At 67.8% G+C, this 24,030-nt stretch overlaps 1 protein-coding gene across 22 annotated transcripts in view; it reads right to left on the bottom strand.

The window, feature by feature from the left end:
- Positions 1–71: 71 nt before the first annotated feature.
- The window catches only part of BRSK2 (BR serine/threonine kinase 2), a 63,046-nt gene continuing 39,087 nt past the window's right edge, over positions 72–24,030 (bottom strand). For 3 of the 22 annotated variants that reach the window (XM_053899288.1, XM_053899292.1, XM_053899300.1), the window contains 18 exons: positions 21,436–21,576; positions 19,762–19,878; positions 19,043–19,076; positions 18,803–18,871; positions 18,565–18,711; positions 17,447–17,478; positions 16,950–17,114; positions 16,760–16,857; positions 16,524–16,674; positions 14,352–14,417; positions 12,243–12,303; positions 11,297–11,504; positions 10,636–10,684; positions 7,186–7,309; positions 5,691–5,871; positions 5,530–5,619; positions 2,901–2,948; positions 72–1,768 (listed from right to left, as the gene is read on the bottom strand). In XM_053899288.1, coding sequence (XP_053755263.1) covers positions 1,545–1,768; positions 2,901–2,948; positions 5,530–5,619; positions 5,691–5,871; positions 7,186–7,309; positions 10,636–10,684; positions 11,297–11,504; positions 12,243–12,303; positions 14,352–14,417; positions 16,524–16,674; positions 16,760–16,857; positions 16,950–17,114; positions 17,447–17,478; positions 18,565–18,711; positions 18,803–18,871; positions 19,043–19,076; positions 19,762–19,878; positions 21,436–21,576 — 2,005 coding nt within the window. In that variant the 3' untranslated portion in view covers positions 72–1,544. Of the gene's footprint in view, positions 1,769–2,900; positions 2,949–5,243; positions 5,339–5,529; positions 5,620–5,690; positions 5,872–7,185; positions 7,310–10,635; positions 10,685–11,296; positions 11,505–12,242; positions 12,304–14,351; positions 14,418–16,523; positions 16,675–16,759; positions 16,858–16,949; positions 17,115–17,446; positions 17,479–18,564; positions 18,712–18,802; positions 18,872–19,042; positions 19,077–19,761; positions 19,879–21,435; positions 21,577–24,030 lie in introns of all 22 variants that reach the window. The other 19 variants (XR_008421056.1, XR_008421061.1, XR_008421059.1 and 16 more) reach the window with 14 other exon arrangements.

Raw genomic sequence — 24,030 nt, 5'->3', positions numbered from 1 at the left:
CGGAGTGAGGCGGCCACACCCCGTGACCTTGCTGTGTACAGAGAACACACACTGCGGAGGACGCCGCCAACTTTTTTCTTTTCTTTTTTTTTTACTTTTTGTCATTTTAGTAAAAAACCCTGCGGTGCCTCTGCTGTCCCGTGTGTGGGAGCCAGCCCAGGGCCTTCCTCCGACCCCCACTCTCAGACAAAACCAAGATGGTCCCCAGCCTGGGCCTGACAGAGGGGCCCTGGGCAGGGCCATCCTGCTGGGAGACAGCGCCCTGCCCCGTCCCTACCCCCCCACCCCGTGGGACTGGAGTTGCGTCTACACAGTAACCGGACAGAACATGGGACAGAGCGAACCGCGCCGTTCTTTAAATATATATATGTGTATGTATATAGAAAGAACCAAGAGCAAAGACCTGAACACAAAACCTAGCCCTGCCCCAGCGGCTCCCCCCACCCCCACACCCTTTTCCAAAAACAACCAAGAAAAAAAAGTTTATAAAAATATCTTGCAGGAATTCTTTAAAGTTTACAGTAGCTTGCCGGCGCTGCACCCACCGGCCTGCCCCCGCCGCCCCCCAGCGCTCCGACGGCTCCCTCCTCAGGGCGCCTCCTCGGCCCCAGACCCCGCCCCGCCCAAGACACACAGATGGCAGGAGGACGCTGCTGCTGCCCCTTCCCTGAACAGAGAAGTGAAAGAAACTCAGTAAGTTAAAACAGCAAATAAATAATACTGATCTCGGCCAGCCGTGGAGCAGGCAGGCGGCTCCGGTGCCTGCAGGGTCAGGGTCCACCCGGGCCAGGCAGGGTCGCCAAGCGCGAGAGCACGCTGCAGCCCCAGGCGAGCGGGGAAAGGGGGCGGGGGGAGGGGGCGGGTGGACGCGAGCGAGCGGCGGGGCGGGCGGGCGGCTGCAGGCAGGGGCCGTGCCGGGGGAGGCCGCGTGCAGGCTGGCCGGCGGGCCGGTGACTTGGGCTGTCCCGCCCGCCGCGGCCCGGCCGGGGAGGTCGCCGCGAGTCCGGAGCCCGGCCGGCCGGCCGGCCGGCGCAGAGCCGCCACGCGGGTGGGCGGGGCCTCGCCGCGGGCGGGGCGGGCGGGGCGGCGCGCGGGTGGGCGGGGCCTCGCCGCGGGCGGGGCGGGCGGCGCGCGGGTGGGCGGGGCCTCGCCGCGGGCGGCAGCAGCAGGAGACGAGAGAGGGCGGGTCCGCGGCAGCTGCCTTCGGTCAGCCGGTGTCCGGCGCGGAGCACAGAGGACGGCCTCGTGGAGGTGACATGTTAACTTTTCGGGATAATTCCTGGTATCAGAGCGGAAACAGTGGCGTTGTCAGAGGCAGGCAGAGAGAGAGACAGTGAGAGAAAGAGCGAGCACGGGCGGGCCCCGCCGCAGGCGCTGGCCCCCGGTGCCCCCTTTCCTTTCCTCCCCGGCTCCGCAACAGTCTAGCCGGGCGGACGGGCGCGGCCCCGGGTCCACGCGGGCGGGCGGGCGGCGGCGGGCGGGCGGGCGGCGGGGCGGCCTTGGGGGCCACTGTCAGGGCCGTGCTGGGGGAGGGGGCTATGTGTCTAAGGCTGCTCGCGGCGGGCGGCGGGCGGCCCCGTCTTGGCCGTGTCCTTGCCCGTTGGGTACTCGGCGTCCCCTCCAGGGCCGGGGCCAGCGGCCGCGGAGTCACCGAGTGGGCCGTGGGCACTCCGCTTGGCGGGCGTGCTGGGGGCCTGGGCCGCCTGCCCGTTCTTCTCGTCTGAAAAAAGTTGTTTAATTACGTCAAAGAAGTTACTCAATGGGCTGCCTGGGTACACAGAACAGAAGACAAAAGAGAAAAAAGAAAAAAGAAAAAAAAAAGAGAAAGAGGAAGGGGGTAAGGAGAGAGAAAGAGAACAAACAAACAAATGAACGAAAGGGTCTCCACGAGAGAAAGAAAACCCAACGAGATGAGGTCTGAGCCGGGCGTGGCAGGCGGGGGGGGGGGGGGCAGGTGGGCAGCAAGCGAGGGGTGGGGGCAGCAGGTGGAGAGACCCCTCCTCCCTCACCGCGCCTGGCCCTGAGGCCCTGGCCCCCCTTGCACCTCAGCCGCCCCATGGCCTGGCCACCCGGCCAGTCCCACTCTGGAGACCGAGGCAGAAAAGCCACCACTGCCACAAGCCCCAGGGCTGAGCAGGACCCTGGGGCCCCCGGCTGCCTCCTCGCACGGGACCAGGGAGCCTTCTCTGGGCTGGGGAGGCTGGAGCCAGCGTGCCCGCCACGCTCCTCCCGGGAGGCTTGGAGCCCGGCCCCCGGCCAGCCCAGGCAGCACCGCATGGACACAGAGGTCAGCAGCAGACACACAGATGGACGGATGGGTGAACAGGCATGGAGAGCTTGGGTATGGGAGGGCCGGGGGCAGGCAGCCAGAGTGGGGGCCCTGATCCCAGAGGAAGAAGGCAGAGATGGTTTGACCACCCCCACCTGGGGGCCTTGTCCTACTGTCCAGGTGCCTCCGCTCTACCTCTCAAACCTGACTCCCCCAGCCCGGAGCAGTGGGCAGGGGAGTGCGTGCACAGCACCCTCCCCCACCCCACCCTTCAGTGGACAGAAAGCTTTTACAGCAGCCTCCTGCCCAAGGTCTGGAGTCCACCCAGACCCCAGACCAGAGCCCACACAGACCCTTGCTGGCCCTGGGGCGTGGAGACCCTTGACTGATCTGTCTCGGGTTCCCTTCCTGGCCTGCCTGGATCCTAGGGCTGGGCCAGTGGCTGCCCTAGGGGGTGGGTGACCGAGGCTGCTCCTGGCAGAGGTGGGGGGGGGGGCTGGGGGGGGGCCCCACGTGTATACAGGGACCCCAGGGTGGCCCTAAGGGTGGCAGGGGTAGCACGCAGCCAGGAGCGGGCTGCAGGTGGGGGTGACAGGCTGGGGGATCCCAGGTGAGCGTGAGGGGTTCTTACCACATTTGGAAAGCCTCCCCGTCATCATTTCCATACAGTTAGTGGTGTCTGGAGCACAGAATGGAGAAAGGAGGGAGGGAGACGCGTGAAAAAGTCTTCCCACTCGGAGCCCAGGCCAGGCACTGCCCTCAGCCTCCGGCCAGGCCCTCAGGGAGGGGCGGAGCCCGGGTTGGGGGCGGGGCCACGGGGAAAGGGGCCGGTGCTGCCGGGCCTGGCACGCTGGAGAAGGAGGCTAGGAGGCTGGGAGGGGTGGAGCCCAGAGCAGGGGGGGGGGGTTGGGGCAGGTAGGGTGGGTTCCAGCTGGAGTTGGGTGGGACTTGGGGGGAGGGGGGGTGGAGCCTGGGGTGTGGCCGGCTCAGACTGTGGGCAGTGAGGGGGGTGGGGCAGTATCCTGGTCAGAGGAGGGTCCTGCTGCAACCAGAGCCTGAGGGCAAGACGGGGCCCTGCCCATCGGGTGCCCTGCACCCACCTGGCCCTCCGTCTCCTCTGTCCTGCCCTGGGCCCAAGACATGTGCTCTGGAACGGAGAAGCTCAGGGCTCTGGTTGTGGCCTACTCTGGACAGGTGAGTGTCCTCATCCTGCCACTCTGCAGCTCAGGCAGCTGTATCTGCCCCTCAGCCCGTGCTGGCACCCCGTTCCCTTCTGCTGGGCCTTGGGAGTGTTGGTGCTCCAGGGGCCTAGAGTGTAGGGCTCCTCAAGGCTCTCACAGGGGCCTATGCTGGGTGGGATGTGACCTCTTGGCCTCCTTTCCCTAATTGGAGTGACCACCAGGTCTCTTGCCCTAGTAGCTAAGGGGCCCCCGCTTCTGCCCCCTGCTCACAGTGGCTCTAGAACTGAGCTCGACAGACAAGAGCATCCAGACTGCGAGGGAGGGTGCTGGGAAAGGCCAGAGCGTACAGGAGGCCTAGGGATGGGGCCAGGGCATGGGCTAGGATCCTGGATTAGGCTCCCCAGGTCCCAGACCCCCTGAAGGAGGTCAGGGGAGACGGGCCTGGAGCCCAGAGGGGGTACCCGAGAGTTTGCGGGGACACAGCTTTGGACGCAAGGCTGAGTGGGGTCAGGACTAACAGGGGCCCCCGCTTTGGGGTGGGGGCAGGACTGCGGTGGGGTGTGGAGCCCAGGGGAAGAGTAGCGTCCACCTTGCTCACTGCTGTGCCTGGTACTTGGCATGAGGGACGCCGGCTGATGGGCAGAATGACCCAGCCAGGAGCAGGCCTGGGTACCCTCTGGGCAACACACCAGGCCCTGGCCTTCGCTCACCTCCCTCAACAAGCTCTGTCCTTCCCTGGCCTCAGTTTCCCTCTGTCAGCCCTGCTCTGCTCTGATGTGGAGGCCTTGAAGGCTCCCAGGGAGCCAGAGGCACCTGACACCTGTCCCCCCTGCTCCCTGCCTCCAGTGCCAGCCTGGCTCCCAGAGCCCACTCCGTGGGCTTAGGGCTAGCATGCTGGGGGCACCCCAGCCCTGACCTGCCAGTGGGGTGAGGAGGCACACGTTGGGGGTGAAAAGGGTGAAACACATACAATGGAATGAGGATGGCAGGGGCAGGGTGGATGAGCGGGGCTGGTCTGGCCCCTGGGACCCCACCAGGCTGGAAAAGGGGCCCCCTGAGGGGGTGCTCAGAGAGGCAGGGCTTGTGCTGGTCGCCGTGCTCCCCAGACCCTAAACCCAGACTGGGCCGTCACGGCAACAAGTGCCTTACCACCATCCTGACAGGACCCGCACACCCTCGCTAACGGACAGCTGCGTGTGCACATGCCCACCCGGCCCTACACAGGCTCACCCACCCCTGCCGCGGGCACGTAGCCCACTCCCCACCAGGTGCTGAGCAGCGTGGACCCTCGGGCTCTCGGACCCCCAGCACCTCCAGGCCTGGGCAGCCCCTTCTCCCTGTGTGACCACCCCCCCCCCCCCCCACCCCGTAGGCCCAGCTGGGGAGTTCTTCCTTTGGGCACTCAGGCCCCCCCGTCTTGCTCAAGGCCAGACGATCACGGGCCTGTCACGGGGAAGTGAGGTGGCAGGTAGCCCCACCGTGTGTCAGCCAGTGTGGGCGCTAGGCCCACAGCCTCGCAGGGTACGGCTGGGGGAGCCCGGAGGGTGGCAGGCTCCCCGCAGGACCTTGGCCACTGCTCTTCTGGAGCCTGCTCTCACCGGCCTGGGGCCAGGCTGCCCGTGTCCGGCTGCTCAGCCTGGGTGCTGGGCCTAGACGGTCTGTCCAGGGCCGGGAGCTGGCCGCTGGATGTGTGAGCGGGCACAGGGTGCCCTTCTTGGGGCCAGTCTGGCTCTCGCCAGAGGCTCTGCCCGCAGCCCCCTCCCTGCCCCTGCGGCGGGGGCCGGACACCTTACCTGCCAGCGTCAGAGGCTACTCTCGTAGCTGGTGGCCACCTTCTGGCCCTTAAGCCCAGCACCCCAGCTTAGTCCTGGCGCTGGCGGGGGGGGTTCTACAGTGGACAAGAGGCGCCTTTCAGTGTGGTGTGCTGGGCCCTACCTCCCTGGGTGTGCAGAGACGGGCCGGCCCACTGCGCCGGGGAGGGCCCTGCCCCCTGGGGGGCAGCGAGGTGGGCACGTCGGAGGGGGGCCACACCCCTGCTCACCAGCCCGCAGGGCAGCCCAAGCTGAGCCCCCGCCTCACCTGACAAATGCTGGGCGGAGGGCTGGTCGTGTGTGCTCAGTAGCTGGGTCTGAATGGTCTCCACGACCCTCTTGAAGCGGCGGCTCGGGCCTGGGGGAGATAGGGGGTCATGCCCAGGCCCAGGGTTAGCCCGGAGCCCGTGCCCTGGGCCAGCGGCTCACCTGACAGGAGCGTGAATGTGACAGAATAGATGCCATTCTCCTTCTGCGCTGCCCCGCCCTCGGTGTAGGTGATGTCCACCTGGAACTTGACCGGCTTCTGGAACACCGCCGGGCCCCCTGTCGCCTTATACTCAGCCCGGAAGCTGGTCTGGGAGATGACGCTGTGGCTGAGGCTGGGGATCTGCAGGGCGGCAGGGTGGTGTGGGTGTGCAGTGCCCGAGCCGGTCCTCCACGCCACCCTGTGCACCAGGCTGGAGCCCCTAACCCTGAACTTCCGTGCAGGCTGGGACACGAGAGCCGAGTGGAAGAGGAGAGGGTGGGGGGGAACAGGGAGGCAGGAACAAGGAGGGCGGCGCAGGCCCCTGAGAGCAGCGGCGGTGGCGGCCAGGATCAGGGCTAAAGCCTCTGCTGTGCTTTGCGAAGGTGCCTCCGGAGGCTGAGGCCACTTGGCCATCGCTGAGCTCGGGCAGAGGGGCCCCTGTGCACCTGAGTCACGGGCAGCAAGGGGGCATGCCCCTGAAGACGGACTCAGGAGGTGGTTTTGCCTTGGTGGGGGGGGGGGGGGTCACCCCTAGGACGGTGCTCTGCTGCTCAGGAGAGCAGCCGTGCCAGGAGGCTGAACGAGGTGTCGGCCGAATCCCCATCACACTTGGGAGGAGCACTTGGGAGGGCTTGAGGGAGAGGGAGACCCAGACTGGGGCCACTGAGGAGGCGAGCAGGCAGGCTGCCCCCCACCCCCCACCCTGGGCCTGCTGCTGGCTCCTCCTGGCCCCCGGAGACTTCTCGTCAGCGCTCTAAGCTGTCCCCTCGCCCAAAGGGAACTTTGGCTGCAGCCGGGACGGCAGGGCTGAGGCCTCACTGAGCCCAGGGAACCACACTGGCGGGTCCTGACCACCCTGGTTGGGGTGGCCCAGCTTGAGCTGCAGGGGTGCCGTGGTCCTGGGGGACCCAGCCCGGGGCGAGGCCCCCTGACAGGACCCGGAAGAAAACGTTCAGGGCTTTCTGCTTCACACACTCAAAGGTCTCGCAAAGACAAAAGGAGCACGCCCAGGGCCTGAGGGCAGCCCACCCTCGGAGCCACCAGGCCTCCGTCAGAGACAAGTGGGGGTGGGAGAGCACACAGGGGACAGGCCTCTGGGACAGTTCCCGAGGCCACGGTATGTCCACCAGACCCAGCAGAGGGCCTTCTGTGTCCAGACCCCACGTCCCCTCCCTGGGGAGCTGCTACATGGTTGCCGGTCTCAGTGAGGTGTCACCCCCCGGGGCTCAACCCCAGCCCCCAGCAGTCCCGGCCCTCGGCCCTCGAGGCCCAGCCCCACTGAGCCCCATCTCAGCAGGACTTGTTTCATGCACACCTGTCTCCCGCCCCAGACACACTAGTGCCTCCTCAGGGGCCAGGGGCCCACGTGGTGACCCTCAGGCGCCAGCCAGGGCAGTTGGAGCCAGTGGCTGTGTGGCATGCGCATCGCAGGTGGGTGGGGGCACGGGGGCTCACCGACAGGAAGGCGTGAACAATGTCGGCTTTGATGGAGCTCAAGGGCTTGTCCTTGATAACCACGAAGATCTGCTCCTCCTTCTCCAGGTTGATGAAGTTCCCAAACCACGACTTCTTGGCGAGCCTGGGCAGGGGGGCGGGGGCGGGGGCAGGGGCAGGGTCTGCTCACTGTCGGCAGAGATTCTGGGGACAGGCCCGCGCTCCCCTCCAGGCCGAGGCCGGCTCACTGCCCTGCTGCCCCCTCCCCATCCCCCACTCTTGCTCTGGCTCCCGACTCCTCCCACCCCGCTCCCCTCCCGTGCCCGCCTGGGTCTGGGCAGTGCCCAGCAGAACCCACCACAAAGGAAGGTAGAGCCCAGCCTCATTCCTGCTTCAGCCGCCGAGTTTTGGGGAAATCGGCTCTACACCATCCCTGAGGGAGGTGCCCCTGCCCTGGGGCTGCACGGGGAGCGGGCGCAGCGCGGGAGGCCAGGGTAGGGGGTCGCGGCTGGCCAGGGAACTCTGCACCCACACGTGCACCCACGTGGACACATGGATGGGGGGACGCTGCGTGGAGAATGGGGGCTGGGGGCCCAGGAGGCTGTGTGCCCCTCCCACCTGACGGGGCAGCCTTGGCTCCCCGGGGGCCACCCGGCCGTCCACATTCCTGCTGCCCAGCCCGGTCACCCCGTGGAACACGGAGGCTGCTTCCAACCCAGCTGCTCTACTGGGCAGGGCAGGGGCCGCATCCCCCCGCACACACTGAGCCCCTCACCTCACTGGCGCCCAGGGCTTCCCTTACTGTCCTCTGTCTTCCGTCCGGCCTTGTTATTCTGCCCTGCGTCTGGGGCCACCACGTGCTCAGAGCACACCGGCGCGGGAGACCCTCGGTTGGCCCCACCGTCCTGCCTCCCGCATTCACACACCCGTGCCGGCCCCTCCCTTGGGAGCCCCGAGAGGACAGATGTCGCCTCCAAGAACACATTGCACAGGCCGCGACTCCTGCTTGCCAGCAGGTCCCCACGGCACCGTGACAGAGCCAGCTAACACGACGGAGAGGCCCGTATCCGAGGAACCCGCGTCCTGCCCACAACCACACGAGCTTGGCGCAGGCCCGGCTCCTGCTGAGCCTTGAGAGGACCACGGCTCGCCGACCGCCTGCAGCAGGGGGCCCAGCGGGGCCGCCCGGGGTCCTGACCCACAGAGCCCGAGAGGAGGAACGCGTGTCGTTGAAGCCGCTAAGCTTTGGAGCGGTCTTCCAGGCCGCCGTCTCGCCGTCTCTCACCGCCTCTCACCGCATCAGTGACACCGGACCCGAGTTCCGCCCGTCAAGCCATCAAACACCCCCATTCAGACCTCGAGGCAGCCAGCGAGGCACAGGCAGGGCCCCGCCGCGCACATTGCTGTGGGCCCAAGCGGCCTCTGCTCAGCTCGGGGACCCCGACCCCACAGTGCACATCCCCCCACCCCCCATTCCTGCCTCCCCGCCAGCCCTCTGCTCTGCTTCCTTGCCCTGGAGCGCAGGCTTCTGCCCCAGCACCCGTCCCCAGGGCCTGCAGCCCAAGAGGTGCTCGGGAGTCCGTCTGGAACCCGCCGGGGGTTCTCTTTCTCCTCCTTTGACAGAGATGATAGGAGAGTCACTGAAAACGTCATTTGTTTGTACCCTGGGAGCCCAGCTGTTGGGCAGCCGGCACAAATAGTCCCGTGCCTGAGGGAGCCAGAGAGGCTCTTGCCGGTCGACTCCACAAGTCAGCTCGGCCCCCCGGGCGGCTGCCAGGTGCTGCTGCTTAGACGTGTGGTAGCCAGGCGTCTCTGAGTAAAGCAGACCACTCTCCAGGATGTGGTGGGCCTCATCCAACCAGGTGAAGGCTTCGAGAGGGAAGGCTGCAGTTTCCCTAAGGAGTTCCGCTCGACAGAGCACCGTGGGGTTCCCCACCTGCACATTTCACACTCGGGGCTGTAACATCACCCAAACCTGCTTATTTCCACCTGCCGAACGCACGGCCTGAGGCCTGCCGGCCCCCACAATCATGTGAGCCAGTTCCGAGAAACAGCCCCACGTGTACACACTGGTGCACTCGCACCCCACCGGGTGGGGGGACCCTGACCGACACGCTGCCGGCGAGGACGTCCCCTGTAGGAGGCGGCGCTGGGGATTAACTGCACCGAGCTCCCTGGGCGGCTGCGCACCTGCCGGGTCCCATCGGGACCCCCAGGAGGGGCGAGGCCCCCAAAGGGACTCAAGAACGGGAAGGCCTCAGGGCATCAGGTGCTGTGGGACCTAACTGGTCCGCCAGCACAACAGTCCTGTTACAGGGCTGTCTGTGAGTGGTGACAACAGCAGGAAGGGTCGACGAGGCCCTAACCCAGCACGTGGGGCCCGCCTGCCGCACCTGCCGCGGCCCGGGTGTCCGCCCTGCCTGCAGGCACCGCATCCCCAGGCCCCACGTGAAGCCTGCCCCATGGCGGCACCTTCTGCTCAGTCAGCAAGACCGTGGCCTTCGAATGGGCTGCCCATATGAGGCCATGGCGGCTTCCTGCTCCCCTCGCTGGCCCTGTCCCACACCCACGCCTCGCTTCCTGTTTGTGCCATGCTGCCAGAGCCGCAGGCCAAGGCCACCACGAGGGCCAGGAGGGTGGGGGCGGGGCCTCTCCAGGGTCTCTGCCACAGTTGAGGCCAGCTGCGGGGTGGCTGTGGCTCCGCTCGCCCATCGCCTCCCACGGGACCTGCTCCTCCTTAATGGCGATGGTTAGCTGAGGGCTTGGTCTGCCCCTGGCACCCTCCTGCAGTGCCACCCTCCGCAGCCCGCTTCCTCCTCCTCCTCGGCCAGCGCCAGGTTTTCGCCTTGAGACCCTCCATCCTGACGAGCCCCCAAATTCCTGGACGCATCCTGGGCTCCACTCCGCCCTTGGAAAGCCCGTGTCAGCACGGCCCAGCGCTCCTCTCCCCGGAGGCTGCCTGCCGCAAGCACCACAGGCCGGTCCTTTGCAGGCCCCCTGTGCCCAGCGCATCCGGGGCTGAGCCTGCGCCCGGAGAGTCGTGAGCACGCCTGGCCACCAGGGCTCGGGCTCAGGGTCCACACGCTTCCCCCAGTGTGGAGCCCGGGCTTTCAGGCCGGTGTGCGGCAGTCTGTCCAAGGCACGGCCGTGCCCTCCCTGGTCTCCAGCCGGGCTCCCTACCCCAGACCCAGTTCCCTGACCTGGCGTTCACAGCACAGGACACAGAGCTGTGAGTGCCGGAGAGGAGGTGTCCCAGAGGCAGGAGGTGGAGGGGGCACCTGGGGCAAGCACAGGGTCACAGGGAGAAGGAATAAGCACCCGGAGGGGCTGGGGTGCTTTACCCCAAAGCCCTCGCGGGTCCCCAGCCCGCCATGTGGGAGGACCCAGCACCAGCCTCCCCACGCACTCGGTGTCTGGGCACCAGGAGGGAGGCCGGTGGCTCACAGTGGACGTTGGGCAGTGGCCACTTACTCTGGGGACGACTCCGGGGTCAGGTTGGACATCTCCTCGGGTGTTGGAACTGTGCACATGGGAAGGACGGGAAGAGAAGGCATGGTGACCCTCTGCCCTTCCCTCACCAGGGATCCCCCTGCGCTGCGGGCAGGGTCTTAGGGAGCCACCCCACAAGCTCCTGGGGGCTCACCACCAGAGCCTAGGGCCGCGGGGCAGTCCCACGGTGCTGTAATCGGGCCGTGCTTTCTCTAGCCTCCAGCCAGCCCCGCTGTCACTGACAGACGGCCATGGTCCCCCCACACCCGCCCATCGGCTGTGCTATAGGCTCCAACAGCCAGTGGAGCTGCCAACCGCCCCTCGGCACCCAGCGCGCAGGAGCAGGCTGGCCACCGCTGCCCCGGTCCCACGGGCTTCTGACTGTCCTCGCCCACACCCGCCCCTCGGCTGGCTCCCCTCCGTGGGCTCAGGTAGCCCGGCCCGGCCACACCCGCCAGGCCCTCGACGTGCACCGTGAGCAGGCTCGGGAGTAAGCCGGCATCGGGGCTGCTGCCTGGGCCCTCGCTGGCCTAGAGGACTCAGGCCACTGCCTGGTGCTTTTGATGGGGTGAACCAGGAAAGTGGGGAGGGGGCGGCCCCTGCCACCCCGCCTGCCCCACCGGTCCCCCTCCCCTCCGCTTACCCTGCAATTTCCGGCGGTGGAAGCGAGGTGACCCCAGGAAACTGTTCTTGATGGAGTTAAGCCGTGTCCTCCAGGGCACCCCTCCGACGCTGGGGCTGGATGGTGGCGTGGGGTTGGGTGTGCCTGCCGGGCTCTCCTTGGGCGTGTGCACGGGCGTCCCCTTAGGGGTGGGGAGGGGACTACCCCTTGGAGAGGGGTGAGGGGTCACCTGTATGGTGGGGACAGATTTGGTGTTCGGTTCAGTCCCAACGGGTGGGAGCCGGGTGGGGGCCGGCATGGTCGGCGGGCCCGGGGGCAGGGCCAGCTGGGGGCCTAGGCCCCCCGGGACAGGGGGTCGGGCCTGGGTGCCGGCCGGGAGTGGGTTGGACTTGGTGCCCTGCAGCGGCTTGTCGGTCAGCTTGGCCTTGCTCGGCAAGGTCTGGGTCTTGGGGTTGGGCCGCGAGGTGGCCTGTGGAGGGAGGGTGTGTCCGGGCCGAGAGGCGCTCCGACAAGCTTCAGGCTCCACGGAGGTGGCCAGGGGGCAGGCCACAAAGGGGCTCTCGGGGGGCGGGGGGGGCAGGGCAAACTTTCTAACAGGCTACAGGGCAGGCGCGGAGGGCAGGGATCAGAGCGCGAGGGGTCCCCGAGAGCCACCGTGCATGCGCCCACCCCCGCCCCGCATGCACACACGGCACCAGGAGAACCAGAAAAGCAACGTTCAAGCAGGACCCCAAGGCAGGACCAGCGGGGGCAGGCAGGCGTGGGGGTGGGAGCGGGTGCCATAAAAGTACACAAATAACACAGGAGAAAAACAAACAAAACGAAACAAAACAAAGACGTGCAGTTAGCGAGGGCAGCGGCAACCGCGGGCGGCCCCAGCAGCGGGCGAAGGGGGCCTGCTTCCCCGGCTCTGGGAGCCTCCCCTGCCCCCCCGTGCACGCCGGGCCTGTCGGGGCGGGGGGCTCACCCGGGGGCTGCTCAGCGGGCTGGTGGAGAGGCCCGAGGAGGCGCCGCTGATAGACCTGGACCTGCAGACACAGGGGCGGGCAGGTCAGCTGGGAGGGGCCGTGCTCTCCACTTCCGTCCCCCAGGCGGACCCTCCACGAGGACGGGAGCCCCGGCCGAGAGCCTCGAGGCGGCCCAGGGCTGTCCAGCGGTGCCCCCCACCCCGTCTCTCCCCAGGCCCGAGAGGGCCCCGCAGCCCTATCGGGGTCCCCGTCAGAGCCCCAGTGGGGTGGCTGGCTGCCTGCCCCCCCCAGGGGCTCCGCCTCTTCTCTACGTGGGAGCTGCCCCGGGTCCAAGGCCCAGGCCCAGGACGGCACAGGGGAGCCCTCGGCAAGGGTCTGTCGGGGGCTCAGGTGGCTAGAGGGACGAGGGGAGACGGGTGCCTCCGGTGAGCTGAATCCGGCCCGTGCCTGGTCCATTCTCCAGGCCCCGGGGGCCCTGAGCCCGGCCAGAACCCCCAAGGCTGAACTGTCACAGGCCCCGAGTCCTGCGCTTTGCTGAGCACCTCCCATCCTGCCACGTGGGCCACCAGCTGGGCACCAGCCCAACCCTTCCATGCCCATAGCCCACCTGCCCAGCCCAGAGCCACCCACAGCACACCAGCCTGCAGCCCTCTCCTCCTGGCACAGGAGGGCCTGGGCAAGGCAAGACCGGGGTAAGTGTTGGCCGAAACCACGAGCCCAGTCCACCACTGGCCCCACTCGGCCCACAGACCTGGCCGGGCAGGAACCCGGCACCCCAAGAGGCCTCGCTCCACCACACCACACGGCCTCAAGGGAGGGCACACCACGCCCGCTCAGCCCTGGGTACTGGCACCTGCCCCCTTTCGAAGAAGGAGATGGGGGGCGGGGGGGGCGTGGTGCCGAGGCAGCCACGGGAGAGAAAAGGAAATGAGTGAAGGCCCGCCCCCACCAGCCAGCCTGGCCCTGAGAGGGCTCCCGCCCGCCCGCCGGCCTGCCCGCCCACGCCTTGGCCCAGCCTTTGGGCCTCAGGGAGGAGCTGAGCCCACTCTGACCAGGGCCCCGGCACCTGTGGGCTAGGACCCCACGGCAGCGACCCTCCGACTCCCCCACCTAACACAGCCACGGAGCCAGGGGGTGGCGCTGACCTTGCTTCCGGCCCCGCAGCCCAGCATGCCCACGGCCAGGACAGTGCCCAGAGCCAGGCCTGGGTCCGAAGCTTCCGGATGCTGGGAAAGGAGTGGGGGCCGTCGGTCCCAGCTGGTGCCCACCCCAGCAGCTGCAGGCCAGCAGGGCAGCAGCCGAGAGTGAGGGCCAGCGCCCAGGGCCTGCCTGCCACTAGGCCAGCCATGCGCTTATCACTTGGCACAAGGAAACCAGAAAAGCAGCAGTGGAAGGAACAGGGGTGGGGGCTGCCTCCATACCCTCCTGTCTAAGCAGGCGGCCCCGGAAACCAGGCTGCACCTGCCCGAGACAGAAAGGATGGGGCCGGCACAGAGAACAGCCAGGGCCGGGCGACAGGTAGGCGGCAAGAGGCCAGCGGTGAGCAGGCAGGGACACGGGCAGGTGTGGAGGCAGGGGGAGGGCAACAGGGGTGAGGCCCAACCACCGTTGCCCACAGGCAGCAGGCCCTGCAAGGTTGGGGGGGGTGCTCAGGAACACCAGGCCCCATGCAGAGACCCCTAAGACTGTCATGCCTCCTGCCCCCTCCTGGGGAGCCTGCAGCCGCCTTGGGCTGTCACCTCCACTCTGGCCCCTGTGGGCAGCAGGGTGACCCCAGGACCCAAGGCCAGCACAGAACAGAGGAGGGGAGGTTTACCAGGGCTAACACAGAGGGGGGCCTCACAGCCTGCAAACGCTCGGGGGGGTCCCAGGGCAGGGAGAGCGCAGTGGGTCTCCCAGCCCTTCTCAGGCCGGCCATCGGCCTTGCCCCAGCAGCCCACACCTCCTCGGGGCCTCAGCCCTGTCTGGCCCAGGCCCGTCCCCAGCTCGCTGGAGGGTTCCCTCGCCAGAGCTGAGAGGGCCGGATGCGCCTCGGGCCCAGCCCTGCCACCAGGCCCACCGTCGTCTTCGGGGCTGGGGGGCGGGGGATGGGTGGGCAGGGTGTATACCTGTCTTCTTTGCTGAATTGGGGGTGGGCTTCAGCGATATCCAGGCTTTTACTGAACATTGCTTTACTACAGCAGGAACAAAGCGAGAAAACAGAGTTACTGACGCAGCCCCAGCAGGCGGCCTGGGAGGCCGGACCTCCACACAGCTCCACACAGGCCGGGCACGTGGGCGCGAGGGGAGGCCAGGCAGGAGGGTGCCAGGGCCACAGCGCACCCCACCCTGATGACCTGCCGGGCAGGGTGGCCTGGCCAGGCCTTGGAGGATATGCCCAGCACCCACCGGCAGCCCTAGGGCCCCTCCAGCCCCAGTGCCGAGCGGCCAAGCCAGAAGAAGCAGAGTCTGGAGCAGCAGAGGCAAGTTGGGAGGTGCCGGGAGGAAGGGGCTTTTCCAGTGACCGCTGGGACGGCCCACAGCTGACCCGGTCCCAGCACCTCCCATCCCAAGGTGGCCAGGCCCGGAAGGCAGAACGGGAGACTCGGCTCGGTGGCCTCCCACGCCTGGCCCCTGTTCTAAACGGGTGAGGAGGGAGGGACGTGGGGCGGCTGGGATGGGGTGGGCCCCATGTCAGCAGTCGGCCTGCCCTGGGCAGGCCGAACGGGAGGCCAGGAGCAAGGCTCAGGAAAGGTGGGCTGGGGAGAGGTGGCCTCTCACCCTGGGGGCCTCCTGGGGAGAGGGGTGCCCACAACAAGCAGGACGCGAGGCGGTCAGGGCAGGAGCTCAGCCAGCAGACACCTTTCTCCCCACCACCCTAGCCAGCCTCCCAGTGCCAGAGCCCACGGGCAGTGGGCCGTGGTTGTCCGGAGCCAGCCTGTTGCCCCGGGGAAGGCCTGGGACCACCGAGGGAGCCGTGCCCACTTTAATCCTGACAGTGATCCTGTTTCCTGGCAAATTCCTTGGGAGGCCCGGCTGGCCCCAGCACCTAGCCCCCAGCTGACCAGAGAGCTGGGACCTCCCATGGTGGTCTCCATGCCCCAGAGCTCTGGCTAAAGCCCCTGCCTGGGCAGGAACATTGGGCCTCACCCCAAAAAGACCCCGCCCAGTGCCAGGGTGAGGATTTGATTCGCCAGGGGCCTCTCCCAGCCAGCCAGAGTCCCCGGAGGCTCTGCAGGACCAGGACGCCCTTCCTTCCTCCAGGGGGCGCTGCTGGTTCAGCCCACACCTGCTCGCACCACCCCCCCCCCCCGCGTCCCCTCCCCCTGCCCACCCCATCCCCACCACAGAATTCCATGCCCTTGATCCCAACACTACCACAGGTGACCCAAACATGGGGCCAGCATCGAGTGGGGACAGGCCTCCTAGGTAGCTCTGAACATGGCTTGACCCCAGTGTAGCCAAGTCCAGGCCACTCCAGTCCAGCCCAACCCCTGACTAGCCCGGTTCAACACGGGCCAACAGAGCAAAGCTCTGCTCAGCTCGGCCCAGCCCAGCTCAACCCAGTCCAACCTAATCCATCCCAATCCAGTCTAACCCAGCTCAGTCCAACCCAGTCCACCCCAACCCCACTCGGTTCAGCCCAGTCCAGCCCATCCTATCTCAATCCAGTCCAGTCTAGCCAAGCCCGGCTCAGTCCAGCCCAGTCCAGTCCCAGCCCAGCCCAGCCCGGCTCAGTCCAGCCCAGTCCAGTCCCAGCCCAGCCCAGCCCAGCTCAATCCAGTCCGGGCCAGGCCAGGCCAGCTCAGCCCAGCTCAGTCCAGTCCCGCTCAGTCTAGCCGAGCCCAGTGTAGCTCAGCCCGGCCCAGCCCAGCCCCACCCAGTCCAGCTCAGCCCAGCCCGGCACAGCCAAGTCCAGCACAGCCAAATCTGACTCAGTCCAGTCCAGTCTAGCCCGGTTTAGTCTAGTCCAGCCCAGCCAAATCTAGCTCAGTCTAGCCGAGCCCAGCCCAGCCCAGCCCAGTCCAGCCCAGTCCAGCCCAGTCTAGCCCAGTCCGGCTCAGCCCGGCTCAGCCAAGTCCAGCTCAGTCCAGTCCAGCCCAAGCAGCCCAAGCAGCCCCACCGAGCCCCTGGCACTGCGTGTGGTCCAGCCCCGCCCGGTGGCCTTGGCCCAGCCCCAGGACTAGGGGGCAGAGGTGAGCCACGCCAGGCCCAGCACAGCCCGTGAGGAAGGAGTGCCAATGCCGACCAGGCCGGGCCACCAGGAGGCAGAGTGCTGGGTCCTCCTGGAAGGCACGCACCTCTGGCCATGCTGGGCCATCTCGATGGCCCGCCGCGCGGGCACCGGGGAGCCGCCGTCCGTCACGCTGAGCACCTCCATGGACTTGCGTTCCGGCCGCCGCTTGCCGTGCCGGTTCAGCATTGGGGAGTCCACACGCTTCCGAGGAGGGTCTGTGTGCAGACAGGGGTCAGGGCCAGGCAGCCCGCTGGGCCTGGAGGGGGCAGTGTGGGACCAGGCCGCCCTGGGACCTTATACCTATTTCGTTTCTGGGGGGCAGGTCCTCGTCCTCGTGGCTCGGGTACCTTTCTTTCCGGTCCAGGAGAAGGAAATAAATCATTTTCTCCTGGTTTTCCCTGCAGCGGGTGAGAGGCAGGGAGAAGGGTCGGCAAGTCCGTTCCCCGAGGGGCCCCGCCCGCTGGCCACAGCGCAGCCCCCGCCAACATACTCCTCGGACAGCAGGTCCTGCAACAGCTTGTTGCGGTCCCGGAAGCAGCCCAGCGAGTGCATGCTGTCCAGCACGTCGGGGTCGATGTCCTCCAGGCTGGGCAGCGAGCGGATCTGCACCTTGCGGGGGATGGGCTGCTCCGGCTCGGGTTCGTTCTTGCCCCCTCTGTGGATGACAGGCACCGTGGGGTCACTCACCCCCACCTCTGCAGCCTGGGGCTTCTCCGCCCCCACCCTGAGGTGCTGGGAGGGCGGGGCCCACCCCTTCCTGGGGCCCTGCAGCTTGCTGCTCTCCCTGCACCCGGCCCCTGCACACCTCCTGCGTCCGGCCCGTGCCCAGCGCAGGCCGGCCCGGGGGGCCTTGAGAGCCAGGAGCGGCTGAGGCTGGGAGCCGGCCTGCGCTGGGCTGGGTCGCCCCCCGCCTTCCCTAGCAGGCCCTCCAGGCCACGGTGACGGGTGACAGGCAAAGCAGGTGATGTGGGAGGAAAAGCTACTTACATATACCATATGTGTTTCTGAATGTGCTCTAGCTACAAGGAAAGAGAAACAGGGAGTTAGTACGAGCAGGGAGGGAGGAGCCCACGTTAGGAGGCCAGAGGGGGCGGGAGCACGGGGAGGGAGGACCACAGGAGTGTGCAGAGAGCAGCACCGGAGGGGTGGGGAGGGGAGGAGAGAAGGGACGGGGGTGGGGGGGCAATGTGGGGGGAGCATGGAGAGGGGCTGCACCCCTGACCTAGTACCCCTGACCCTGCGTATCCCAAGTGGAAGAGGAAATGCTGGCCTAGAGAAAGAAGGAAGGTGGGCAGGGCTGGGGGCTGCAGGCAGGGCTGGGGGCAGAGGGAGTGAGCAGGGAAGCAGAGTGGCCTCCTGGGTCTGGCGGCTCCAGGCCGAGGCCAGGGGAGGAGAGCAGGGGAAGCGGCCAGGGCGGCCCTCCTTGTGCACAGGGAGGGGCTGGGTGCAGGTGTGAGCAGGAGGCTTGGGGGCCAGCCCTGCTCTCCCCCCAACTCCACCCAGGACAGCTTGGCTGGGAGGAGGGGAGAGGGCGGCCCCTTGGGCACGGGCCGCCCCTGTCCTGCAGAGGACAGTCAGGGGAGTCCTGCTGCCCTCGCTCTGGGGACCTGCCATCCCGGCACTAGCTGAGCCCCAGGGAGGCTGGAGACGGCCAGCTGGGGGCCTCTTTCAGAAGTGGGAGCTTACGCCCCGCCACCCTCTCTGGTCCCCAGCTGTCCTGGGGAGCGGTGGTGGGGAACTATTCACACCAACCTAGCCCTGGACAGCCCGGGAGACAGGGGCCTGTATTGCGGGCGCCGGCCTGCCAGGCACACCAGCACTCCCAAACCACGTGTGCCTCCCTGTGTACCCGCCTGTGCTTGTGCACACACGCCCGCGCAGCTGTGCACACGTGTACGTGCACACGGTTCCAACCCTTGCGCTCCCTCTCACCCACGCCGTACGCACCAAGAGCCCCCATACCACACTCAGGCACGGGCCGGCCCTTCCCTCTGGGAGGAGGCTCCGGAGACGGGAGCCCGGCCCTAACAGGGTGGCCCCGGGCAGGGATCTCGCAAGCTCCCGGGGGGGGGGGGGGGGGGGCCTCCACGACGCCTGGGACCCACCGTGAGGCGCCGGGCCGCGTCCACCTCGATCATGCCGCGCAGCAGGCTCTGGCAGTCGGGTGGGATGAAGTGCGGCATGTGGAAAACACCCCGCTTCACCTTCTCCAACAGCTGCCTCAGGTTGTCGTCGTCAAAGGGCAGAGCCCCCTGCCGGCAGGGACCGGGGTCACTTCAGGCGGGGCGGAGGCGGGGGGCGGGCAGCACCACGGGAGGGAGGGAGGACGGGCAGGGGGCTCACCACCAACAGGGCGAACAGGATCACGCCGCAGCTCCACACGTCCGCCTTGCGGCCGTCATACTTCTCCCCCTGCAGGCGGCAGCGGGGTTGGCGGGGTGAGCGCCCGGGGTGGGGGGCTTCGCCCAGGCCCAGGGTCGGGGAGGGAGCCAGCCGGGGCCTGGGGGTCCGCACAGCTGACGTGGGGAAGGCCCTTGGTCGGGCAGGGACTCGGGTGGGGGTGTGGGGGCAACAGCCACTTACCCGGATCACCTCGGGGCAGGCGTAGTGGGGGGACCTACAGGCAAAAACGGCGGTCAGGCCCGAGGTCCAAGGCCCCCGGGCCCTGCTGCCTGCCCTGGCTGTCCCACCCCGCCCGGACCTCCAGGCTGCCCCCAGGACCACAGCAGCGCAGACACCCTGAGGCACGCTCTGCCCGCAGCAGATGCCCCACTGTGGGGCCCTCAGGCCCAGCAGGAAGCTCAGGGGACTTTGATGACAACCCCCTTACGACCTAATCCCCGCTGGGTACACTGTGTGCTTCTGGGGGAGACAGGGGCTGTGGAGCCTCTGGGCTCTGCCACGCTCGAGGCCATCTGCCTGCCGTCCGGGTCCCAGGAGAGCACAGTCAGAAGAAGGACCTTGGGGCGCTGCTGAATGGGCCCCGCAGAGAGATGGCCCGCCCGGGATGCCCCTGAGCGAACAGGTGGCCGCTGGGACTGGACCAGCCTTCCGGGACGCGGCCAGAGAGCGGAAGGAGGGTCTGGGCCTGGCGGGTCACTCACTGCACGGCACTTGGGAGCAGAATCAGGGAGCAGAGCCAGAGGTCCTGGGGCTGTGGCCGCCCCACCCCCACCCTGCCCCCGGGCCCGCAGCAGAGACCACTGGCGGCCCGTATGGGGGGCGGGGCTGGGGGCCGTGCCCGAGCGCAGGCCTTCAGGGGCAGCGGCCCGGGCCCCTCCTGGCCCTGCGGCTCCGCTCACCCGCAGCTGGTCTCCAGCAGGCTGTCGCCAACCTGCAGCGACGCCATGCCGAAATCCGCGATTCGGATGTTGTTCTTCTCATCCAGTAGAAGGTTTTCTGGCTTCAGATCCCTGTGGCTGGGAAGGAAGGCGGGAATGAGGCTGACCGGTCCCCTAGCTGCCTCCCCCTCCCCCAAAGCCCACCCACACAGCACGGGGCCAATGGCAGCCCAGCCTGGTGATGTCACAGGCAGCCAATCAGAAGTCGCCTGCCTGGCTGCTGGGATGGAGAAACGGGGACCCTCTGGGGTCACACCACGTGCTCCCACCCATCCTGGGCAGGCTCTGCCTTACTCTCTGGGGTCTCCCCACCATAAGAGCTCTGGGCTGAGGCCATCCCGAGCCCCTCCAATCCAGGGTGACCTGGCCCCAGGAGCCCTAAAAAGGCTGAGGAAGGGGCTCCCAGAGCCTTGGGTGGACACCTGGCAGAAGCTTCCTGATGTTCCTGAAAGGGGTCAAAAGAGAATGTGCTGTCTGCCCCAGGGGCACGGGGCGGGGGTGGGGGGAGTGCAAGGGTGGGGAGGGGGTACCTGGTGGGGGATGGGCACCTGGTGGGAGACGGGGTGGGGGGTGTGGGTACCTGGTGGGGTGGGGGGCACCTGATGGGATGGGGGGCACCTGGTGGGATGGGGGACACCTGGTGGGAGATGGAGAGGAGGGGCACCTGGTGGGATGGGAGGGCACCTGGTGGGGTGGGGGCACCTGGTGGGATGGGGGGCACCTGGTGGGAGACGGGGAGGGGCACCTGGTGGGATGGGAGGGCACCTGGTGGGAGATGGGGGGTACCTGGTGGGAGATGGGGGGGTACCTGGTGGGGTGGGGGGCACCTGATGGGATGGGGGGCACCTGGTGGGATTAGGGGGCACCTGGGGGGATGGGCACCTGGTGGGAGACGGGGGGGATACCTGTTGGGAGACGGGGGATTACCTGGTGGGGTGGGGGGCACCTGGTGGGGGAGGGTATCTGGTAGGGGATGGGAGCACCTGATGGGATGGGGGGGCACCTGGTGGGGTGGAGAGCACCTGGTGGGATTAGGGGGCACCTGGGGGAATGGGGGGGCACCTGGTGGGGTGGGGCACCTGGTGGGGGATATGGGGGGCATCTGGTGGGGTGGGGGGGCACCTGGGGGAAGGGAGGGCACCTGGTGGGAGATGGGGGGTACCTGGTGGGAGATGGGGGGGGTACCTGGTGGGGTGGGGGGCACCTGATGGGATGGGGGCACCTGGTGGGATGGGAGGCCACCTGGTGGGGTGGGGGGCACCTGGTGGGATTAGGGGGCACCTGGGGGAATAGGGGGGCACCTGGGGGGGTGGGGGAACCTGGTGGGAGACGGGGGGTACCTGGTGGGAGATGGGGGGGTACCTGGTGGGGTGGGGGGCACCTGATGGGATGGGGGCACCTGGTGGGATGGGGGGCCACCTGGTGGGGTGGGGGGTACCTGGGGGATGGGAGGGCACCTGGTGGGGTGGGGGGCACCTGGTAGGGGATGGGGGCACCTGATGGGATGGGGGGCACCTGGTGGGGTGGGGGGCACCTGGGGGGATGGGAGGGCACCTGGTGGGAGACGGGGGGTACCCGGTGGGGGATGGGGGCACCTGATGGGATGGGGGCATCTGGCAGGGTCGGGGCACACACCATATGGAGTGGCTGTGGCAAAAGTCTAGCGCAGAGATGATCTGTCGGAAGAACTTCCGAGCCTCTTTGGGGGTCAGCCTGCCCTTCTTGACAAGGTAGTCGAAGAGCTCTCCACCAGACACGTGTTCTAGCACCAGGTATCTGCAGGGGACAGGTGGGCGTCAGCTGGCTGTGCACCATGTGGTCAGCCTGGCCCGGTGCCACCCTCTGCCTCGTCCCAGCCTCCGGCACCCTCAGCACGATGGGCCTCCTGGCAGGCCTGCCTCCAGCGCAGCCTCGGGAGGCCTCTGATGCAGGGAAGCTGGGAGCAGGCCACGCCCAACCCCCTGGCTGAGGGGCCGCTGGGCCTCAAGGCAAGAGGGGCGCTGTGGCCGCTGACCCCCATGCAAGCTGGGCTGTGACCCTTCTAGGCCCTCCCCTGCCAGTCCAGGTTGGGCTCCCAGAGCAGGGGAATGAATCAGACGCTTAGGCCTGCGGGGCGCCCAGGCCAACAGGGGAGACCCCAAAACAGGGTGGGCCAAGGGGCTGGGGCAGGGTATGGCTGGGGGGTCCCCCAGGGCTGGCCCTCAAACGGGGTCTTGGAAGACAGCGTAAACAGGGTGGCCCCCCAGCAGGATAGTAACTGCCCCCACTGGCTCAGGGGGCCCTGGGGGCCTGACTGGGGCTGGGGGCTGGGGGCTGGGCCACTAGGGGGTTCTGACAGGGGCCTGGGCTCCCTGGTTCTGTGGGCCAGAGCAGAGCACCTGCCCCAAGGCCAGTGGTCCCCAACCCAGCACTCCCCTACGCTAGCCTGCTTCCTGGTCTGCAGAGCAGGTGGCTGGCAGGGGTCCAGGGATGAAGGGCCCTCTGGGCTCCTGTGCAGGGCAGGATGGGGACAGCTGGAGGGGGCAAGTACAGTCTCTGGCCTGGTGACAGTGGCTGCAGGGGAGGGACCCCACCCCGCCTCTGTGTCCAAGCTCAGCCTCACTGATGCCCGCAGGAACCCCCGAGGACTTGCTGGAAGAGGCCAAGGGCACGGGCAGAGGGCCAGGAGGTAGGGAACCAGCCGTCTCAAAAGCTTGTCTTGCAGGAATGGAGGGCTCAGCAGGGGTGGGGGCATAGGGGGCCTGAGGAGAGAAGGGGCAGGGAGGGGGCACAGGTGGGATTCTGGCAGGAGGGGCCATCCCAGGGGTCCTGCCCTGCTCCTGAGTGGGAGGCCCAAACACAGCACCTCGGTGAAGGGGTCCCCTGCCTGCTCCTTCACCTGCATGCTCCCAGGGCTGCCTTGGGGAGGGTGCTGGGCCCAGCGGGACCCAGCCTGGCCGCCTGATCGCTCTCCTGCTGGCCATGGTGTCCCTGTCATTGGGCCTGTGCCCGGCCGTGCCTCCACTGGGCCTTGCCGTCCCAGGCCCGTCCCTGGCTTCCTGACCCCCACCCCAGGTCCATCCCTGCAAGTGTCTCAACATAAATGAGACACGATGAGTCCCCTACATGTTGTGTGTGAAGGTGGCCAACAATGCCGGCCCCCACACTCACGGGATGTTGCTGGACACTGACCACAAGGTGGGCCCCAGTCAGGCCGATGTTGGCGGGTCGTGCAGGGGATTCAGGGAGACAGAGTTCCTCGTACTCACTGGTGTCAGGGGCCCCAGGACCACAACCCGCCTCCTGGTGCCCCTACAGCTATACTGACTCATCTCCGGCCCCCACGTGGGTGACTCTGGTCACCCTACCCTCAAACACTTGGAGTTGGCCACTCATGCCACTGGGCCTCCAGCTGCCACAGCTATGAGGAAACTGAGGCCCAAAGAGGGACAGACTTGTCAGGGGTGGGACTAGGACCATCCTCAATCCATGTGCCCAAGCCTTCCTGCTCCCCCAGAGCAGCCCTCACTGTCCGGCTTCGTGCCCCAACCCCCATGGCCCAGGACAGTATGGCCGGGCTGTGGATGGCCACCTGGCGCCAGCCGGCCTGGCCCGTGAGGTGCCCACGTCTTTTCCGGGGGCCCAAAGTCGGGCCTGGGGCTTGGGGCTTGGAGTTGAGACCTCGAGGTCCCCTGGGCCAGACCCCTGCATGCATTTCCTCACTCAATCTGAATGCCCCCAAGAAAAGTGCCACTGGAGCCCCTCCCTGAGGGACAGGGCATCACAGGATGGGGCCCTCCTACAGCCACACAGGCAGTATTGACAGGGCTGAGCGCCCCCTTGCAGTGACCCAGTGACCACCGCCCACACCCCTGGTGAGCTCATTGAGGCCACACGGCGGGCGACCTGGGGCCGGGGGAAGGTGGGGGGGGCAGTCTCCAATTTGCAACCCAGGAGCGCCCAAGATAGTGAGATTTCCGCTGGCCTCTGACCTCGGCAGCACGGGGGTGGGTGCCCAGGGAGGGTGAGGGGCCTGGCGTGGCCATCGAGCCGTCAGCCAACCTGGGGTCCCAGTCCCGTAAGGGAGCAGATGGGGGCCTCAGTGGGAATGGGGAGGGTCCCTGGGGGCCCTGGCACAGTGACTGGGCCAAGTGGTTCCTGTGGCTTGACCCCGGCCCCCAGGCCCTGCCTCCAGAGAAGCCCTGCGCCCTCGGCGGTTCAAGCTGGTGGCTCTGCCGTGGTCTGGGCCAG

This window comes from Panthera pardus, unplaced genomic scaffold (genome assembly GCF_024362965.1).
Source record: "Panthera pardus isolate Hobbes unplaced genomic scaffold, ASM2436296v1 HiC_scaffold_12, whole genome shotgun sequence".
Taxonomy (NCBI): Eukaryota; Metazoa; Chordata; class Mammalia; order Carnivora; family Felidae; genus Panthera; species Panthera pardus.
This window is presented reverse-complemented; position numbering and strand designations above follow the sequence as displayed.